Source organism: Acipenser ruthenus, chromosome 34 (genome assembly GCF_902713425.1).
Source record: "Acipenser ruthenus chromosome 34, fAciRut3.2 maternal haplotype, whole genome shotgun sequence".
Lineage (NCBI taxonomy): Eukaryota > Metazoa > Chordata > Actinopteri > Acipenseriformes > Acipenseridae > Acipenser > Acipenser ruthenus.
The window spans coordinates 3621005-3642897 of record NC_081222.1 but is presented as its reverse complement, the minus strand read 5'-3'; the positions used below and the strand labels follow the sequence as shown (position 1 = coordinate 3642897).

Here is a 21893-nt window from a genome sequence, read left to right as displayed (position 1 = left end):
AGTGAGCGGTGGAGGGGAGGTGCTGAGTTATGAGGACACTGCACACCACCAAACCCACCCCTTTACTGGATGAGATATGAAAGGGATCGACCCTGCATGAGTCAATCCAGCACGGCTCTCCCAGGGGCCTGTTTCACACCAGTGACTGCACAGAGTGACTTCATCTGCCCGTTCATTCCTTTGGTTTTCACGAGTGTAGCGGGCAGTGTTGTGTGATGCACCGCCGTTATGGATTCTGTTCCCAGTCGGTGAGACGAGATGAGGTTAAAAGCCCTAGAATCACGAATACAGACCAGCCCGGCTCTCTCGCACAGCGGTTAAGACACTCGCTTGCAGCAGGCATCGTTGCTTTGAGTGAAATAGACACTGAAATGTGAGAAACTAGAGGAGTTCACCAAATCGTTCACAGCTAACTAATAAAGTTCACCCGACTGCACAGAAAAGACTGTGGCGCTTGCTTGGTTTTTAAGTGAGCAAATCCCCTCAAAGGAATGACAGCTTTATTATGTACAGTTGGGTGAACATATTCCTCTAAGTAGCTAACTGAATTGGGACCGCTTTGTACAGTACTGTGCTTGCTAACATTGACTCATATTGTCCAATGTGGGCTCTTGTCATTCCCTAAACAAGTGTGAGTTAGCTGTAGTCTGGGACACGGTCAAACTGACAAATCAGTTTTGAAAACACTCATGTAATGGTCTGATCTGTAATGCAGGATATCATAGGATCGACGTCCATTTTATACTGGGTGACACTTCTATGCAGTAGGTTGTACATTCGAGGCCAAAAAATCAACAGGACCACAATTTGATAAATACATTTTTAAGGGTTACAGCATTTGCTTAATTCACTTGTGTGTTCATTTGAAAAAAAAAACTAAACAAAACAAGAAAACTATACAGAATTAAAAATGTACACGTCACCTGAATTAAAACAGTACACCAGCAACACACGTCATCTTTGAGTTACACCAGCTATTGGACAGCAAGCGAAAAAAGAGCTTCAGTACAAAGACACACGATGTCAACATAAATAGTTCAATATTAAGTTATTTTACACACAATAAAAATACAAAATACTTACAAGATCTTTCGTTTTTTGTTGGGTTTTTTTTTTAAAGATTTTTGTAAAAGAGAATTATTTTTAAGACGGGGACAAATTATCACAATTTCATTTTTTTTACATTTTCTCTTTTTTCTGCAATTCACAGCATCAAATGTCAACTGCAGCGCCCCCTTACTCTCAACCATTACTCACGGCCATTATTATAACAACGTTACTCAATTTCAACATTCATTTTTCAGGGCCTTAGCTTGGATATGCAGGATGCATTTGGTCAGTTGCTGGTCAGAAGCAAAGAATACATTTAAAATATATATATATAACGCATTACGTAGAAAAGGTTTCATGAAGTAAAGAAGGTCAAGTTGGGTCAAAAATGTATTCTGGACGTATTTTGTGAGCCCCTAAAAAATAACTGTTGAAAAGGAGAGGGCTACCTGTAGCTCTATAATTCTGTAAAGTGGTTTATACTGTTACCAGTGATGACGCAGTAAGCCTCTATTATCTGAACTAACGGGTGTCTACAAAGGTGCCTTATTCGGAGAATCACGATATAGCAGTAAACATTTACATCTATATAAACTTCAAGAGTTCCCAGCTGTGTTACTTACGGTTGTGGAGGGACCCGTGTCAGATAGTAAGACTGCGCTTGGCCCCCTGTAGTTTAACACGCGCGTCTTCACTGACTCACAACATCTGCACAAACCAACCGGCAAAACCAGCAGGTCAAAACCACGGCCAGATTTCAAATTGGTTTTGAGGAGGACGAAATTCAAAATTAACAAACTGCCTCAACAAGGATGCGACTTTGAGGGATGCTGGAATAGGAATGTGAGAAACGGGAGAAATTGATCAAGTTCAGATAATCGAGGTGTTACTGTAACTGGGGGGATTAGAACACAGCTCTGCTAGTTTTCCTACTGGCTAGACCAGCCACCACAGTTCAGGGTTTAAAGCAACTAGATTCATTGAACAAGAATGAATGCCATTGTATGCAACAGACACTGTAAAATTATACAATGATGAACATTGAATTAACTGGCTATTTCTTCTTCTTCTTCTTCTTCTTCTTCTTCTTCTTCTTATTTAACCAGTATAACCGATTGGAAACCTGTGCAAAAACATCACCAGTGCTGAACAAATAAAAACCTGATACAATTTTTTGCCACATAGTGGCACTGTGTGCTATGCAAAGACTATTAAAAGTGACTATAAAAAAGAAAAATGCAGTAGTTAGGGTTTAAATATTTCTGTTCCTGTCCTCCATTAGCTGCTACCCAGTCAGCCCCAGCAAACTTTCTTTCGTTTTCGTTTCTAATGTGTTTTCTAGTTACACTTGGCATGTCTTGTGATTATCCTTAATTGCACTGCACAAAAAAACAGTCCTTAACCAGTCTAAAGATTTGTAAAGAGGGCCCGTGGATACTGTAGTCTCCAATTCCACTGCAACAGTCAGGAGTTGCTTCAAATCCACTCCCCCACTCCCCACTAATACCTGCTGTGTGAGGCGTGTAAAACCTGGAGTGGCTCAAATCACAGGAATAGGAACTGGCATGGGGAATGACATCACAATGACAGGAGGAGGTCTCAGCAATCCAATTGGTCCATTGGTGTAAGTTATTCAGTTCAGCTGCAGGTAAACCAAAACCCACAAGCCTCTGTCCTTCATACAGTATTTGTCCTTGGCGGTGTGCCTTGGTCTGTCAGTGCGTCATGGTCTGTGTTTTAGTCTCCAGGTAGACTGGCTCAACAACACAGTTTCAGAGGTGACAAAGCAGTCCTTCTGGTGGCCTCATGTAATGACAGTGACCTCTTTACGGTTCATTTTTGGCGACACTCCAAGGTCCAAGACATTGGCACACCAGGGTCAGCAGCCCAGAACTCTTCACAATTCAATGAAAACAGGGGTGGCCAAAGTTGACCCTTCCACTCCTGGTCTTTGTTCCAACCCTGGTTTTTAAAAGGTTTAATTGAACCAGGTAAACCTCCATCCAGACCCTGAAGAAGGTAATCATCTAATGTTACCTGTTAAACCTGGAGTGGAATGGCCCTCCTGGTCCGAGATGAATTAAAAGACAATGCAAGTCCAGTCCAGTAGTCCAGAGTGTTATGGTAAAACACAAACCCTGCTGGACTTTAACCACCAGAACACTGGCTCTCCAGTCCACTCACAGAACAAGAAAGAGTGGACCAGTCCATGCTGCCTTACTCCGACAGCGTCCAAAAAGGGTTAAAATAAAACCTTTCTGAGCGCAACCTTGAGGCAGAGAGAGCTGGATCTCCCCTCGCCTGACTTCTTAAAACAGAACATGAAACAGACTCGCCGGAGGGATCCGTCATCATGCAGGTTATTAAAGATGAGGGGGAGGAGGGAGGAGGGAGGAGGGGGTGGTGCGTGACGTGCCCCCCTTCTCTCACCCACGCTCTGAGGGTCAGGACAGGGTAAACGCAAAAGAAAAAACATCTCAGCCTGGTCAATGGTTTGTGGAACAGCAGACAGATGAGAAGTCAATGTTTTTCAGAATATTAAAACAGCAAAACATTCAGACAGCAGCCCCTCAAGGGAATGCCCAACGTTCAAGTTTTTACGTTACAAATCAGCATGAGCACGTAGCTGTTGTTTTTATTAACTGCAAAGGAAAAACAACTCCTAAAAAATTCCAAACCAGGAATGAATGATATTTAATCTGAGGGGCTTGTAGTTTGAAGTAGTTTCCAGTTTTATAATTAAGGAGAGTCTTGGAGAAACATGATAGCCCACAATTTCATTTTCTTTAGCTAGTGGAACCTATCCTTGTTTCTTTTTGCCACCACCATCTATAAATCATTTTGCTGAGAGCATCCAGTTTTTTCAGGACATTATAATTGGTGTTCTTTTTTTCCTTTGAGCTAAATAACAATATGTAAAAAAAACAAACAAAAACAAGGCCTGTGCTGGGATGGCCCATATCTGTTGGTTTTTATTTTAAAACCTGCCGTTTTGATAAATAGAATACCCAGATCCCCCCGGCCCAGTCTCCAGGTCTCTGTGCTTCCTGGGCAGGTCAGGAAGTGAAGTAGGAGCTCTGCATGGAGTATAGCCGGTCAATGGGGTTTCCCACCCGGCCCTGCATGAGCCCCGTGTCCGCCGTTGCTAGGAGACAGTCTCCCAGGTGACCCAGGCTTCCGTCGCTGTCCAGGTCGTGGAACACTGCTTCGGAATCTGAGAGAGAGAGAGAGAGAGAGAGAGAGAGAGAGAAAGAGAATAGGTGGGGGAGGAGAGAAAGAAGGGGGGACATTGAGACCTACTCAAACCCTTTGGTCACGTTTTTTTTTTAAAAGATTTGAAATTTTAAAACAGTTTGCGTGAACTCTATGGAGTTCAAGAAGCTGCCCTGACGAAGCTATGAAAAAACATCTATGCATTATAAAACAAAGACAGGAAACTTAACATGTTGCAATTATACACACAGCGCATCATGCATCATGAGTGTTCGTAGAGTACTGTAGTTATTCCATGAATAGTCTTCAGTGAAGTCTATTCCTTATTAAAAGTTTCCCCAGGTAGATTTGCACAGTAATTCTGCAGTTTGCCATGCCTTACCCATGCTTATACTATCCAGTAAGTCATTCGGCATACTTTACTACAGATTATAGCGATGCTTTACCTCTGTGTTTCAGTACACTGTACCCGCTGAATTTCTACCACGGCATACGGCAGTAAACGTCTATAAGGGGGCCTCCGTCAGTGTCACAGTTACAGGTTTCTTTGCAACGATGCTTTGTGGCTGTACTCAGTGGTTAAGTGAGGGCAGGCCCTGTCCAGCTGAGAAAATCACTCAGGAGAGCCCCCTAGCTATATGGAACAAGGGGCCAAGGGGAGCTGACACAATATTATAGGATAACTGAAAGATTGTGGAGGAACTACAATGACGAGCGTACGATTCTAATGAGAAAACTGTACAGTTAAATTGTCATTGTGTGGGATAATCTTAACAACTTATTTAAATAAAACACAGCTCAAGCAAGTAATAGGCCACCACCAAATCTTCCCAAACAATTTCCTTCTCCCTACCTTCTATAAAACAATATAAAAGGATGGATTCCTAGGTTACTCCGGAGATATAAAAGCTTTCAGAAAGACTACACAAATTCCTGCTTATCCCAGGTGAGGAACTTCGGACCATCTACACGAGGAGAGACACACTAAATAATATATTAGTAAGAGCAAGACTTCCAGAATATTCTCCTAACATATTACAATACGAAATATAATAAAATATAGGCTCTTGGGTTTAATAAAATACAGGCTCTTGGGCTGTATATTGATTTGAAGCTATTCGTACAATTCAAGGAATCTAACAAAGAGATTCTGTCTTATGAAAGAATCCTTATACTTGTTCCCCTGTCTGATATATATGCCAGTTTTCTAGGACTTAAAAATGTACAGTTCCATGCAACTAGATCGAAACAAGTCAGACCCTAAGGTTTAGGCAGTGTCCCCCCCAGCTCCAGATTTCCACTTTACCACTGGCTGTACTGTACCCCACCAGCCCCCTCAAACCCTCTCCCAGACCCCCTCTCCTCACCGTAGGGGTGCAGGTGATCTCCGGGCATCTGCGGGGGGGTGAGACCCTGTCGGTACGAGTCGCTGCCGTAGATATTCTGATCGAGAGCGAGGAGCTGCTGCCGGGGCATCGTGGGATACGGGACCATGAGGCCGTCGAGTCCGTGGACACTGGAGCCGTCTGAGAGACACGAGGGAGAGGAGGAGGAGGAAGAGGAGGTCAGGGCAGAGCCGCTGTCTGTCTGTCTGTACTGCAGTGCCACTGTCTGTCTGCAGTGCCACTGTCTGTCTGCATTGCCATTGCAGTGCTGCTGTCTGTCTGCAGTCCCATTGTAGTGCTGCTGTCTGTCTCTGTCTGCAGTGCCATTGTAGTGCCCCTGTCTGTCTGCATTGCAGTGCCACTGTCTGTCTGTAGTGCTGCTGTCTGTCTGCAGTCCCATTGTAGTGCTGCTGTCTGTCTGTCTGTCTGCAGTGCCACTGTCTCTGCAGTGCCATTGTAGTGCCCCTGTCTGTCTGCATTGCAGTGCCACTGTCTGTCTGTAGTGTGTCTGTCTGTCTGCAGTCCCATTGTAGTGCTGCTGTCTGTCTGTCTGTCTGTAGTGCCACTGTCTGTCTGTAGTGCGTCTGTCTATCTGCAGTGCAATTGTTGTGCCTCTGTGTGTCTGCATTGCTATTGTAGGGCCTCTGTGTGTCTGCATTGCTATTGTAGTGCCTCTGTGTGTCTGTATTGCTATTGTAGGGCCTCTGTCTGTCTGCAGTGCCATTGTAGTGCCCCTGTGTGTCTGCATTGCTATTGCAGTGCCCCTGTCTGTCCTGACGGTGAAGCTGTGTGCTCCGTACCTTCGCTGTCCTCATTGCTCTGCCGGCCCCCCCTGCTTGGCCCTCTCCTTGGGGCTCCCAGCTGCTCCTGCTCCTGCTGCTGCTGCTGCTGCTGTCGGCGAGCGATCTTCTTCATCTGCAATCCCAGAGAGACATGACTCCTCCTCATCATCCTCCTCCTCCTCCTCATCACCATCACCACACAACCACAGGGAACCTTAAAAACCTTGGAACGAACTGGCATCTCAGCCCATTGAACTGAATGGAAAGGCGAGGGCTGGATGCACAGCGCAAACCACACGGTTCTAAGAGGAGCGTCTTACCGTTCAACTGAAGAGCCAGCTCTGCGGTGGAGAGGCAAGCGTGTGTCTCTTATGGGAATGTCAGTGTTATTGAGTCATCAGACGCTTGGAGGAGATCCACCACAACCCAATCATGAAATCCTGTATGGCTGCCAAAGCATTTTCTACAGCTGGCATCTCCCAGCAAACACAAGCTGCCTGTTATTTTTGCACAGTGCTGCTGGAGCAGTGGACTCACCTTGGCTCTCTGGTTCTGGAACCAGACCTGCACCACCCTCACAGTTAACCCCGTCTCCGCTGCCAGCGTCTCTCGAACCTGCAGCCAGACACAGAGCCAGTGATAAAGCATTCATTTTACACAGGCACTCCATCTCTATGTATTTGTAAAAACTCATGCCTGGTAAAATACAGCAGTGTGCACATGTATTAGAACCCCTCAAGATGTGTCATTTTTATCTATATATACCTACCTGCATGAAAACCTCTGGGGGTGAGAATTTACATTTCCGGTCAGTAATCAGTGATATAGAAATAATAGGCGCTTGTGTGAAAATGTTAGACCACTTTGTGCTTTAATTAGGCATCTTAAACAACTTCTTACTATTTGAAAGGAATTTCAAGTGTGGCCCATTAAAGTAATCAATTAAATTAGACAATCAGTAATTTGCCTTTTTTGACAGTTTTGCAGGATTTCCACTTACAGTGGTTTGACTTCATATGCACAACAAATCAAAAGCACAGAAGCAACGGGTGCTCTAATAAATGTGCACACTGCTGTATGTAAATGCATATTTTTAGATCGAGTCTGCCATGCCACTGCGTTTGCACAGTCTGTCTGCATTGCCACTGTGTTAGCACAACAAAGTGTAATAAAGCACAGCGAAAGCATGGTGAAGCACAGGTAAGCATTGTAAAGATCATAGATGTATGAAATCGTAAAAGCATGGCAAACTATGGCAAATGCATTGTATAGCCAAAGAAAAAGCATGGGAACAAAATGCTAAATGTGCAAATTTACTGGGGTGAAATTTACTGAGGACCCCAAACAAACTTGAATCTATACAAACGCAGTGCGGTCTTCTCATGGAAATGGGGTACCCTACCTTCCGGCAGGGTTTGGAGGACACCTCGAATGAGGCTTTGAACGCGCGCCGCTGCTGGGTAGTCAGGATGGTGCGGGGTCTCTTCGAACGCTTGTGGTCCTTGCTGTCCTCGCCCCCTTTCCCCTGCGCGTGACCTCCCCCTTCCTCATCGCTCTTCACTGCCCACAGAAGAACACACATACACACACGCACACGCACACACACACACACACAGGCACAGGGATTAGGATCTGTCTGCTGTCTCTACACAGTACAGTCACTCTGACTCCTCTACACAGGGATCTGGAATCGACTCATCTGGTTTCTGTGAACCTTTTTAGTATGGATTATGCTGCTGACCGATCATTGTTATATCTCCATTGAAAGAATGAAAATGTATTGGTAGTCATATGACAGAAAACGTGTTGGCAATGTTAAACCAGTTTGCTAACACAACTCCACTTGGCATGAGGCTTAGAATGTTGCATGATAAGCCAATGGCAGGAATGCAAGAAAGGAGAAATATAATAAGCAATTAACCACAGTGACTTTCTAACAGAGAGTAGTTAGCGGTTGGTTGCACCTGTGTGGAGTAACAGCTGAATAACTCATTTCTACTATAATTAGTAAGACAACAGAAAGAAACAGTAGTCATGTATGCTCTGAGCTACGAGAGTATAAATAGCAGGCATAGACAGAGAAGATCCCAATAGCTCCAGATCATCTGGACCATCTGTGTAGCGTCTGAGGCTCTCTCTCTCCAGGGGAGGTAACTTGATCAGTTGCCTATCTCTATTATTACTAGCAGAACGTATTGTATCTAAACAATAACATTCAGTGTAGAATGTAACGTGGGTGTTTGGAACAAATACAATTTGAAACATGGTCTGGTCTCATCCTTATAGCGTAACAAAGCAGTTAATTCCATGTTTGCATTCACTTTATATACCTTACAAACAGACTGGGTTGTATTTATGCTGTAACATAAATATATATAAATGAATATATATATATATATATATATATATATATATATATATATATATATATATATATATATATATATAATGAATGAATCTGGTCACTTAGACTAGTCTAATACAAGTTAGCCAGTTTTGTAAATAGTTAGACTCCTCTCGCGGTCTTGGTCTGTGTTGCTGTAGATACCATTAACTCCATCAACGACAAACGTTTCAACTGGAAGTCTTTCAGCGACCTGCACCAGTGTCTGCAGTGGTCTAGGTCTCTGATTCTTGGTACCTCAAGTTTGTCATTGACATCAACACGTTTCTTTTAGTGTGGCACTGCAGAGTGCATTTAAATCAGAACCGTCCTGTATAGTGGACTGGACCAAGTGAAGGATGCACATCTCAGGATTTTCTACGAGTGCATCGATGCAGCCGTGGGTCCCGTACCTGACTCTGTGGGGGTGGGGCTGATGGCGCTCAGCATCTCCCTCTCCTTCTCGTAGTCCCCCCGGCACAGCAGCTGCCCCTCCTTCAGCACGAACTCGTCCCCGCGCTGCAGCCGCCTCTCGCACTCGCAGCAGCAGAAGCAGTTGACGTGATAGACGTGCTCCAGCACACGCATGATGAACTCCGAGGGGCTCACCACTTTCAGACAGCTGCTGCACTTAGTAATGAAGAGCCTGCCAGGAAAGACACACGGGTAAATAACAAAGACACACACACACACGGGTAAATAACACAGATACACACACACAGACACATGGGTAAATAACACAGAAACACACACAGACACACAGGTAAATAACACAGACAAATACACAGACACACGGGTAAATAACACAGACACATATACAGACATAGGGGTAAATAACATAGACACACACACACACAGGGGTAAATAGCACAGACACATGGGCAAATAACACAGACACATGGGTAAATAACACAGACACACACAGACACGGGTAAATAACACAGACACATGGGTAAATAACACAGACACACACAGACACAGGGGTAAATAGCACAGACACACGGGTAAATAACACAGACACATGGGTAAATAACACAGACACACACACAGACACGGGTAAATAACACAGACACAGGGGTAAATAACACAGACACACACACAGACGCACAGGTAAATAACACAGACACATATACAGACATAGGGGTAAATAACACAGACACAGGGGTAAATAACACAGACACACACAGACACGGGTAAATAGCATAGACACACAGGTAAATAACACAGACACAGGGGTAAATAACACAGACACACACACAGACACAGGGGTAAATAGCACAGACACACGGGTAAATAACACAGACACATGGGTAAATAACACAGACACACACACAGACACAGGGGTAAATAACACAGACACACACACAGACACACACAGGTAAATAACACAGACACATGGGTAAATAACACAGACACACAGAGACACACTGGTAAATAACACAGACACACACAAAACAGACACACACGGGTAAATACCACAGACAGACACACAGACACACGGGTAAATAAGACAGACAGACAGAGAGACACACAGACACAGAGACACACACACAGACAGACACACACACACAGACACACGGGTAAATAACACAGACACACACACGGGTAAATAACACAGACACACACAGAGACACACTGTATATTTGCAGAAATGAACTTGATCTTTTGTCACATTCTCACATTCTTCTGTGCGTATCGAATCCAGCGTAGTATGTAAAGTTACTACTACCCTATTCACACCATCATCACAGTTTGAAATCGTGATTCTGAATGGCAATCATGGGGTTTAAATGCGCATTATTGAGGTGGTGTGGATAGCTGAGAGAATAATATCGCTAACGCTACATACAAGTCTGTGTATGTCTGTTTTTTACAAGAAAAAACATACTCAACATGCATATGAAATATGAGCTCCAATGGCAGCCTAATGATAGACACGCACATGCATGGCATATCAATTGACTGCTTATTAACATGTCACTAAACTTCAGCAAATAATTGCATATGAATTAAATACTTATTTATGACACTCACAATAAAGCGTTACCACACTATTCTTTTCCTATAATATTTTATTATACTGTTATGACTGGTATTCCCTGCAGAACGAGCCCGCCTGCACAGATCTTACACTTTGTGTAGTGTGGTGCCCCTGACACTAGATGGCACCACCACCTTTAAATGGTCTGATTGAGATTTAACACTTTGGCAGCCTGGCCAATAACAAGCATTGATCTGAGGATTACACACCTCCTAAAAGCAGGACACACACACACACACACACACACAGAGTAGCTGCAGCAAAACTAATATCGAGGTTAAAAACGTAGTATGCACAACAGAGCAATATGAAAAGTCTATAGGAGAGTGTCAAATGAATTTGTGAGAAAATATATAGGTGTGGACAGACAGACAGGCGTATACGATCAGTGCATGAGGGTCTACTTCAATTAACGAGGAGCCCAAAACAAACCCAAAACTAAAATCTGCAGTTTTATTTCCAGTTAGACGGTGCCGGTTCTAAATATGAGCGTCGTTTTAACCATCCGAAGGAGGGGCTAGGTCTCTACCAGTCTGTGTGAGTCTCTTAAATATACTTCTGAATGCAAAAAAAAACAAACATGCAGGGTTTGGCCCAAACAGTATTTACATCTGAAACGGTCTAGATCAGGGGTCTCCAACCCTGGTCCTGGAGGCCCGGTGTCCCTCCTGGTTTTTATTCCAACTGTACCCTAAATTACTTAATTGGACCAATTAAGTGCTTATTAGAAGCACTTACAAAAAGCAGCGGGACAGCGGCCCTCCAGGACCAGGATCGGAGACCCCTGGTCTAGATGAATTGCATATACCTGGTATGTTTCGATGAGAATGTCAGCATTTAGATATTAGATCATTCAGATTCACAGAGCACTGGAGTTATTCCTCGCCTGTGGAGTATCCTGATTATATAACAAGTATAACGTGTGGTAAAGAAAGCGTGTTTAAACCTGTGTTTAACAGCTGAATTCGGAGAAGTGCTGTCCAGGGGTCAAGTTCTGCATCAGAGCGATTTTGTGGTTTGATTCGAACGAATGCAAGATAAATCACAAAATGAGATCTGATAAAAAAAAAACATATATACTGTATATTCAGCAGCACCGACTATAAAAAAGTAATTCCAAGCTAGTGTCTCGACACTTGTTCTGTAAATCTGTGTATTCAATACATTTATAAAGCATGGGAGTGTATAGGGATGCCTGCTAAAATATAGGGCATTTTCAAAGCACTGATAGCTAAAGCTCACTCAGTGAGTTAGACATGATAAGGAATGATTCTGATCATGCTAGTCTCTCTCTCTCTCTTTCTCCCCTTCTCTCTCCCTCTCTCCTCTCTTTCTCTCTTTCTCCCCCTCTCTCCCTCTTTCTCTCTCCTTCTCCCTCTCTCTTTCTCCCCATCTCTCTCCCTTTCTCTCTCTCCCTCTTTCTCCCCCTCTTCACCTCTCTCCCTCTTTCTCTCTCCTCCTTCTCTCTTTCTCCCCCTCTCTACCTCTCTCTCTCCCTCTTTCTCCCTCTCTCTCCTTCTCTTTTTCTCTCTCTCTCCCCCCCTCTCTCTCTCTCTCTGAGCTGTCATCATCCCCTCAATGCGCTCGACAAGTGAAAGCAATAAAGTGGGGATTAATTAGGATTGTTGTTTAAACACCGCAGAGCCAAGCCAGCCGGTGCAAACTCATAACCAGGGATTGGAGACATCATGGGGTTAATCCCTCTCCCCAATACACAAACACTCCGGGGATTACAGGAGGAGGGGGTACACAGCACCCAGAGAAAACACCCAGACACCAGCGAGTGATCTGAGAGCTTTTAATTAAACAGAAGAGAGACATCCCTTAAATAAACAGGTTTCTCTTATTTTTCATGTGCAAATTCCCATAGTTTACCACGGAGTGAAGAGCGATAGCCATTAAAAAAGTTTGTTCCAGGCATGGTAACTTTTCACATGTTTATACTATGTATTTACCGCAGTTTACCATGCTTTTTTAATATGCTTCACTATACCTTTACAATGCTTACCTATGCTTTACCATGCTTTGCCTATTCTTTATTACACTGTGCTATGCTTTTACTGTGGTAAGCTTTACTAAGGGAAGCACTGAGTTTGGTTATTAATTATTACTACTACTACAACTACGACTATGCCAGGGCTGAAACTTGGTAAGGATCCGACAATTAGGCAGATTTAAATTTAATACGATAATCTTTTGCTTGTCAAGTCTGGGAAGCATCTGCCGTTTTTTTAATCTTTCATCCTCATAATAATTCCATCTGTCAGCGGAGAAATAGAAACTGATCCTCTCTCACTGCCCGGGCACAGAGACTTCAACTCTGGTCACCCTGCCCAACGCTAAAGAGAGAGAGAGAACGCTGGAGGAAATTTAATACATCTACCACTGCTGCCCAGGACTCGTCGAGTCAAGAGCTGAGAGACTGGGGACTCAAAGAACGGTGTGGTTTTAAAAGGTGTATTGCTGTACCGTACGGTTTGAAAGGGGACAGCATTGGTAGCCTCTCCTATCTGCCTCTCACCTCCTCTAGAGGTCTGGGTTTGAATGTGGGTGCTCAGGTCACATGTGTACTGAGTTTGCTAGTCTCAGCTTAGCCTCCAGACTGTCAGATTTCAGTGTTTTGCGTTGTAACAGAGGCTGGCAGTGATCCGGCGACCCCGCGCACTGCAAGCAAGCACCTCTAACCACTAATGCAAAAGAGCCGCGCTCGTCTGCATTCGTGGTTTCAGAGCTTTTAACCTCATCTCATCTCACCCACTGGGGACAGAATCTGTAATGGCAGTGCATCACACAACACTGCCCGTTACAACAGCACCACACAATTGAACGCTAGCCAAGCACGTTTCAAGGTTTCAGGTTTTTTCTGATAAAGCTCAATGCACAGAAGTGGCTAAACTATACCGAATAGGTAAGATGCAACAGGACGCCGAGGGATTTATGACAGCGTCAAATGTCTTATTTTGCATTGTCTCCTCACTCAGACCCCTTGCTTACATCTCACAAGTAGAATGGTCCCCTGAAATGTTCTCCTTTTTCTAGGAAAGCAGCACAGCTGGGGATGGGGAGTTTGTTGCCTGATAACTTCACTCAGACTCCTTGCTCACTAAATATCTTTTAATGAGCAATCCGTCTCAGAAATTCAGCGGAACCCTAAATATGATTAATTTTCTAACAATGCTGAATGAAGAGATGATTCTCTATTTCGAGATCCCAGGGAGACATGAGCAATACAATTCCCAACCCCAGTCTTACTGGAAATCATTTGTTGTTTCCGAACCCTGCAGTAGATATGTATGCATTTATTTTAATCTGATTGAGGACATGGCAATAAAGTTAAATAAAAAACTGAGATCTCACAGTATTTTACTTTTTAAAATAAGGGTCATTCATAAAAGCTTTGATGGCCAAATCTTTGTTTTCGGGGTTAAAAAAAATTGCCTTGGGCAGATTACTTGCAAATTTTGGTTGGGGATCATTTTATTTTCCATTGAAAACAAAAAATGCGCAGCACAGCAAAAGCGAAAAACACATCAAATAAAATAAAATGTTTAATAACAATGAGAGTGCTGACTTGGCCCCCTGACTCTCTGGGATCGCTCGGAGCGTTTGGTCTTTGATTACGCTGGAGGAACTTGGCTGAACGAGGCAGGAATTTCGATAAGGAGGTGAGTGAGAGGAGCCACGAGCAGGGCCCTGCCAAGTCGGATCCTGGTGCCCAGGTGTGAGCACACAGACAGGAATTACAAACAAAATGAAACGAGAAGCAGGCTGAACACACAGGGATCTACTTCATTGATCTGAGAAGTCTTGAACCCTAAACACTCACTACTAAACCAAATGCTCTGTATTGTGAAGTGCAAAGCCTCTTTAAGACTTTACCCCAGTAAATGCAGTTTTCCCATACTTCTCATTTACCATAGTTAACCATGGCTTGACATGTTTTTTAATACGCTTTACCGTACCTCTCTGTGCTTTATTACACTTTGCTAAGCTTTTATAAAGGAGTGATTGAAGGCCAGTTTATAAGTAAGCTTCAATATAATCCCTCACACATGCGGCTGCAATGGGAGTGAATCTACAGTGTGGTGGCGGCCAGCTTAAACAGGCTTCCTCCTCTTCGGAATGATAGTAAACTGGAAAACCAGACTTGGATGTACTGGGCAGAAGCAAAAAATGACTCACTGGACGAGTTCAGAACATTTCTGAAAGCTTCCGTCATTATTTTATAAAGCCAGCTCCCCTCATGTGTGATATTTGGAGGAGGATGTGCCCTGGTCGATCTAGACACAACACTCATACTGTGGCCGTGGTTCATCAGCCTCGCCCGCTAATGCTGAGTGATTTATTGAGCTCTCAGATCAGCCCTCCTCTCTTATTAGCAGCCGCCCTTACATGAACAATAATGATTAACTAATGATTTGTTGCACGGCTGATAGTGGACTCAAAGGTGCCGCTAAATGATGCTGTTATTATTGCGGAGCGCCACGGAAGAGAAATCTAAAGAGATGAAAAGATTTCGGGGTGGGTGGGTTGATTTCGATCCTCACCGACTGTGCAGTCTATACCAAGGTGGACAAAACAGATTCAGAAAAAAATATTAGCTAGAATAAAACTTCATCTTCACAGAAAACTTGGCGTATTACCCCTGGTGTATTACCTTGAAATACCCTTCGCTAGACACCTCTGTGGTACCAGTCCAGCAGCCTTGAACCATTGCAGCTGTCATTGCAGTATCGAAACTTTGACAATTACCTGCTGTGGCAGTTTCACCATGGATTTTGGATCAGATATTGATCAGTATAGACAGCAGTCCTGATACGGTAGCACACTGTCTATCTGCTACTTGATATGGTACCGTGGTACTGCAATGGACTTCCAGCAGTGTAGCTGGCATGTTCATGCCATTGTGACCCCATTGGTATGTCAAAATATGATGGTTCTGCCAACTGTAGCCCCATCCCATTAAAGCTTGTGCTACCATTGCTCCTGAGCACATGAAACCATTGCATTGCCATTAAAAAGCATACAGGAATGATGTAGTTAGCATACTGTGATACTGTTCTGCAAATTGCAGCCTCTTTGTTGCTGGACTACCATTGCCTCTCAGTCAGAACCCATTGCATTACTATTGACCTGCCACTGTCTACCTCAATTGCCATTGAAGGCCATTCGGGAGGGGTATAGTTAGCATACTTGAATGCCATTCTACCAATGGCAGCCTCATCCCATTGCAGCAGCCAATGTGCTACCATTGCCCCTCAGTACAGAACCCATTGCATTGCCATGCCAAGTGTCACCGTCTGTCTGCATTGCCATTGAAGGGCAATTGATAAGGGTGTAGTCAGCATACTGTGGTACCGTTGCTATTGTACTCCCAGGGCTGGCAAAGAAAGATAATGCACACATGGTTGATGCATTACAGCCCCAGCCTTCATGTTTGGAAACGGTTGCATTGTGTGTAACAAAAAAAGATGCCGGTGTGCTCCAACCCTTATAAAAGTCTACAGAGTCAAAGTATTGCAAAGTATGGTAAAGCATATTAAAAAACAAACCATGCTAAACCAACCCTTATAAAAGTTTCCCCTAGTAAAAGCACAGCAAAGTGGAATAAAACACAGTGAAAGCATGGTAAAGCACGGGCAGGCTTTGTAAAGCACAGAGAGGCATGGTAAAGCATATTTAAAAACATGGCAAACCAGGGGAAATGCACGGTAAATCCATGGGAAAAGCATGGGGAAACTACAAAATTACAGAGCAGATTTACTGCGGTAAACTTTTACAAAGGAAAGGCATTAAGGAATTAAGGTGCACCTCTCTTTGGGCAGGGCAAGATCCCATCACCACACAAGGGCTTGTCTCGCCCATTCCTTCAAACCAGGGTACAGAACACGCAGCCTTAGCAGAACACAATAGCAAAATGAGAGAATGGAAGGAAAGAAGATACAGCCAGGTTTCCACAGCAACCCAGATTTTATTAGCCACCTCCTAATGTGATTGAGAAGATATTAAAAAAAAGAAAGCCTTGCTCTTCTGGAATATCCCCACGCAGGGCCGACCGCGGCTCGCTCGCTTGCGATGTTAATTTGTCGAAATGCAAGCTGACATTCAGTTTATGAGCTCCGGGCCCAAACCTTGTCTCCAATTGTCTAGGGGGAGAGGAGGAGAGGAGAGGGACTACCCAGGACTCTGGGGTGGGGTGGAGGGGCTCAGCTCTGCTCATCGGGTCAGAAGTCATTAGTATATGAGGAGATTAGGATATTGTTAGAGCAGTGGATGGTCTCTGAGGGATTTTAGGATGTATTTGGAAGGGTATATATATATATGTATATATATTTTTTTCAGGCATCTTTCCTCTCTGGAATGCGTTCACTGTTCAGTGCCTCTGGGCTTCTCTTCATTTATTTTTGGTTGTTTGTTTTAATTTTGAATTTTAGCAGCACTGGAGACTAAAATCTAGGACACGGATTCTCTTATATTCTCTTTATTATGACATATCTCACCTCCCTCTCCCTCGCCTCTTCCCCTCCTCCCTCTCCTGTCCCCTTCTCCATTCTCCTTCCTTTTCTTCTTTTCTGTCTTCCTCCCTTTCTTCCCTATTCTCTATCTCCTTCTTTCCTCTCTCTTCCACTCTCCCACTCCCCTTTTCCCTCTCTCTCCCTCTCCCCTTCCCCCTGCTTTCCTTTCCCCTCTCTCTCTCTCTCTCCCCCCCCTCTCTCTCTCTCTCTCTCTCTCTCTCTCTCTCTCTCTCTCTCTCTCTCTCTCTGATACATCTCCAGCACAATCTAAATTAAGCCCATCTGAAGCTGGCCCCTATGTGTGAGACGCCGGCTGATCCACAACTTATTGAAAAATTCCTTGGCTGGCTGTAACCCGCGGATCTGAGCTGACAGGGGCCTGAGAAGTGTGGGTTTGCCTGGCAAGAGAGACCTGGGGAGGGGAGGCAGGGAGGAGGAGGAGGGGGGGGGGGGGGGGCTACAGTATGCTGAGGCCCACAGCTCTCACAGGTCAATGCAAATAAAAACCAAAAAAACGCCCCAGGGGAAATTTGACTGGCTCACCTTGGAATACCATGATATGATAAAAAGCAAAACGCGAGATATTATGTCTTAAAGCAACACAAGGCCTGGTTTTGAATACGCCTGCTAACGTCATTAGGGAGATGAGTTTAGAGGTCTCAGTCGCTGCCCAGGACTGTAGTATCTAAAGGTTGGTTTATACTTCTCTCGCAGGCAAAAGCTGTACGTCAGCTGCACACACTTCTACGGGTGCGCCAGAAGGACTGAAGCCCCCCCAAGTTCGCAGACTTTTTGACGCAGCAAAGTGGTCATAGGTGTCGGTCATACTTTCAGCCAGTCTGCGTTACTGCTGGTGTGTAATTGTGACTAGGGCTGCCAACAGGCTCCACAATCCTGCGACACTGAGACAGGATTTTAAATTGCCCGTCTCATGAATGAAGTGAAAGTGTAAATTGGCTCATATATATTTTTATGAGCAGCAAAGAAGTAAAACTGATCAGCTGTTCTCCATACTGCCTCCGATCAGACGTATTGAACAGCTGAGCAACGTTACTGATTTGATGGGGAAAGTAATTGCATACAGAAAATAAATAGCGATGGTAGCCTATGTGAGCACCAATATTCATTTTAGCAAAGATTCATTTACGCTTTAATTTCATTCAGTTTAGAGGCAAGTTTAAAATCCTGTTCTGTTGTTCATGTTTATTGGGTTCCTCAAAAACTTGCTCTATCATGCTTCACTGCGACCGTGCGACAAATGTTGGATTTTTCCAACCTGTGCCTGTGTGTTTTGCGGTCGCAGACACACAAGAAAAGGCCGTACGACTTTTCAAAAAAGACGCAGCTTGTGGCAGTGCAGATGATGTCATTCCGAATGTCGGAGACCACTGACTGAGACCAAAAACTGGGTCGCAGTCGGAAACCAGCCTTTCGTCAGCACACAATTCAGTGGCACCATTGGCTTTGCTTGAGAAAGGCCCAGTGGTGTTCAGGTCAGGATGAGATGGTCTTGCTGGGTTTCAGAGCTGCAATCTTTTCAATGCTTCCTGCCTGTAGTCCGTCGACCGTCCTGCTCCATCTTTCAGAAGCGCAACATTTAAACACAACAACATTAACAGAGAACTGAAGGTCAGCGGGCGTCCTTGGATCCCCAAGCTAGTCACCTTTGAAACATGAAAACAGTGGACAGCAAAACGGCCTGTACATTGAAAACAATAACTCACAGTCCGAAGTAGTGAAAGCACAGGATAATTGACCAGACTTCCCTATCCGGTATCCCACATACAATGGCGATACAGCCCGTGTGCAGGGGCAGTTAATTACACTCTCCTGTTCTCTCCCTCTCTCTCTGCGCTCTTGGCAAGCTGCGGGCTGAGCCAGCTTGTTTGGTTAGGGTTTAATCCGAGAGGAGTCTGTCCTGGCTCACACAACAGACTGTTTATCTAGAGCTGGGAAAGAGTCCCCAAAATCTGACGGGAGCAGCTGAGAAAACCAAATTAGCCTCTTAACCCCCCCACCCCCGAACCCCCCTCCCCAATCCCAAACCCAAACCCTTCACTCTTCTACCGAGGAGCAACTAAGTCAGAGGGGCCTTAATAATGTCCTTCAGTGAGGTAAGTAATTGGTTTCTTTTGTCAAGAAGCTGAAGTGGGCCACTCAATTGCCTGAGCTGTCAAATTACACCTCCTTCCTCCCCTCTCCTCTCCCCCACCTCTTCTCCCTCCTCCTTTCTCCATTCTTCCTTCTCCCTTCTCTCCACCCTACCCTGTACCCCAATTTCATTTTCCATTCTTCCTACTGTCTTTTCCATCAACATAATGTGTTGTAAATGTGTTGTTTAAAATAGTAAGAGAAAAGGAACACACAGCCACAAATGAGACTTTTCAGAAGTTGTTTAAGATGCCTAATTAAAGCACAAAGTAGTCTAACATTTGGCTATTGTTTCTATATCACTGATTACTGACCGAAAATCGAAATTCTCACGCCCAGAGGTTTTCATGCAAGCAGGTATATAAAGGATAGACATGACAAATCTGGAGGTGTTCTAATAAATGTGCACACGCCTGTATAAATGTAGGTCTTGGTGGTCCTGGCCTTGTAGTCTCTCTATAAATATCTCCTGGCACCCTTGGTATCCTGACAGCCTCACATGCATGAGAAGTGCCCTGGCAGAATGTGTCAGCTGTGTGAGAGGAGAGCTATATTGGTGTCTACATCACTGGCACTGGCGTTGCAATGAACCACTCTGCTTGTTCAGTAACACCGGCAGATCAAAGCTAGAAGTCTCACTGTATATTTTGTACTGGAGCACTCTGCAGTGTTGAGTGGAGTTCTCTTTCCTATACTACTAGAGCGCTCTGCTGTGTTGAGTGGAGTTCTCTTTCCTATACTACTAGAGCACTCTGCAGTGTTGAGAGTGGAGTTCTCTTTCCTATACTACTAGAGCGCTCTGCAGTGTTGAGTGGAGTTCTCTTTCCTATACTACTAGAGCACTCTGCAGTGTTGAGTGGAGTTCTCTTTCCTATACTACTAGAGCGCTCTGCGGTGTTGAGAGTGGGGTTCTCTTTCCTATACTACTAGAGCACTCTGCAGTGTTGAGTGGAGTTCTCTTTCCTATACTACTAGAGCGCTCTGCAGTGTTGAGTGGAGTTCTCTTTCCTATACTACTAGAGCACTCTGCAGTGTTGAGTGGAGTTCTCTTTCCTATACTACTAGAGCGCTCTGCGTTGTTGAGAGTGGGGTTCTCTTTCCTATACTACTAGAGCACTCTGCAGTGTTGAGTGGAGTTCTCTTTCCTATACTACTAGAGCGCTCTGCAGTGTTGAGTGGAGTTCTCTTTCCTATACTACTAGAGCGCTCTGCAGTGTTGAGTGGAGTTCTCTTTCCTATACTACTAGAGCACTCTGCAGTGTTGAGTGGAGTTCTCTTTCCTATACTACTAGAGCGCTCTGCAGTGTTGAGTGGAGTTCTCTTTCCTATACTACTAGAGCGCTCTGCAGCGTTGAGTGGAGTTCTCTTTCCTATACTACTAGAGCACTCTGCATTGTTGAGTGGAGTTCTCTTTCCTATACTACTAGAGCACTCTGCAGTGTTGAGTGGAGTTCTCTTTCCTATACTACTAGAGCGCTCTGCAGTGTTGAGTGGAGTTCTCTTTCCTATACTACTAGAGCTTTCGGCAGTGTTTTTTTGTAGTTTTCCAATTCTTTTTCCATGGTTATGCAATGTATTTAATACTTTACCATAGCTTACCATGGTTTGAAATGTTTTTAATATGCTTTATTTAATATGGAGTTGGGGTTGGGGCATCCCCCTTCCTCAAGAACATGTTGGACAATGATTAATCTGACCTACAATTACATTTGAATCAATATAAGAAAAAGAAAACCACAACATTAGATATTTTAAAATGATATAATTTGCAACTCAAATTAAGAACCCATCAATGAATGGAGTGGACATGCACTCATATGTTGATAATGACCTGCACAATGGGGGTCACTTGGGTAGTCTGGGGTCATTCATGGACCCCCTAAACACATAAGAAAACAGCACAACATTAGGGAGAGTAGTTTTCAGTTTTCTAGGTGTGTTAATAAGACCCACACAGTTCAGACCAGTAAAACAGACATCCTTATCTCAATAATCCATAACGGATTCTCCACGCCCCGCCATGTGATTATAAAGTGAGACAGTTACACTGTGCTCCTCTGCAGAGCTCCTGTGAAGCTGCTTTTTTTCCCTGCAGAGCTCCTGTGAAGCTGCTTGGTCCTCCACAGAGCTCCTGTGAAGCTGCTTGGTCCTCCGCAGAGCTCCTGTGAAGCTGCTTGCTGCTCTGCAGAGCTGCTGTGAAGCAGCTTGCTCCCCTGCAGAGCTCCTGTGAAGCTGCTTGGTCCTCCGCAGAGCACCTGTGAAGCTGCTTGCTGTTCTGCAGAGCTCCGGTGAAGCTGCTTGCTGCTCTGCAGAGCTGCTGTGAAGCTGCTTGCTCCCCTGCAGAGCTCCTGTGAAGCTGCTTGGTCCTCCGCA

General features: G+C 44.4%; 1 protein-coding gene across 1 annotated transcript in view; it reads right to left on the bottom strand.

Moving 5' to 3' along the window:
• Positions 1–635: 635 nt before the first annotated feature.
• The window catches only part of LOC117968263 (LIM homeobox transcription factor 1-alpha-like), a 51361-nt gene continuing 30103 nt past the window's right edge, over positions 636–21893 (bottom strand). Inside the window, exons 5-10 of the mRNA XM_059006857.1 lie at positions 9227–9459; positions 7833–7990; positions 6968–7045; positions 6449–6563; positions 5631–5789; positions 636–4264 (exon numbers count right to left, since the gene is read on the bottom strand). Coding sequence (XP_058862840.1) covers positions 4107–4264; positions 5631–5789; positions 6449–6563; positions 6968–7045; positions 7833–7990; positions 9227–9459 — 901 coding nt within the window. The 3' untranslated portion in view covers positions 636–4106. The remainder of the gene's footprint in view (positions 4265–5630; positions 5790–6448; positions 6564–6967; positions 7046–7832; positions 7991–9226; positions 9460–21893) is intronic.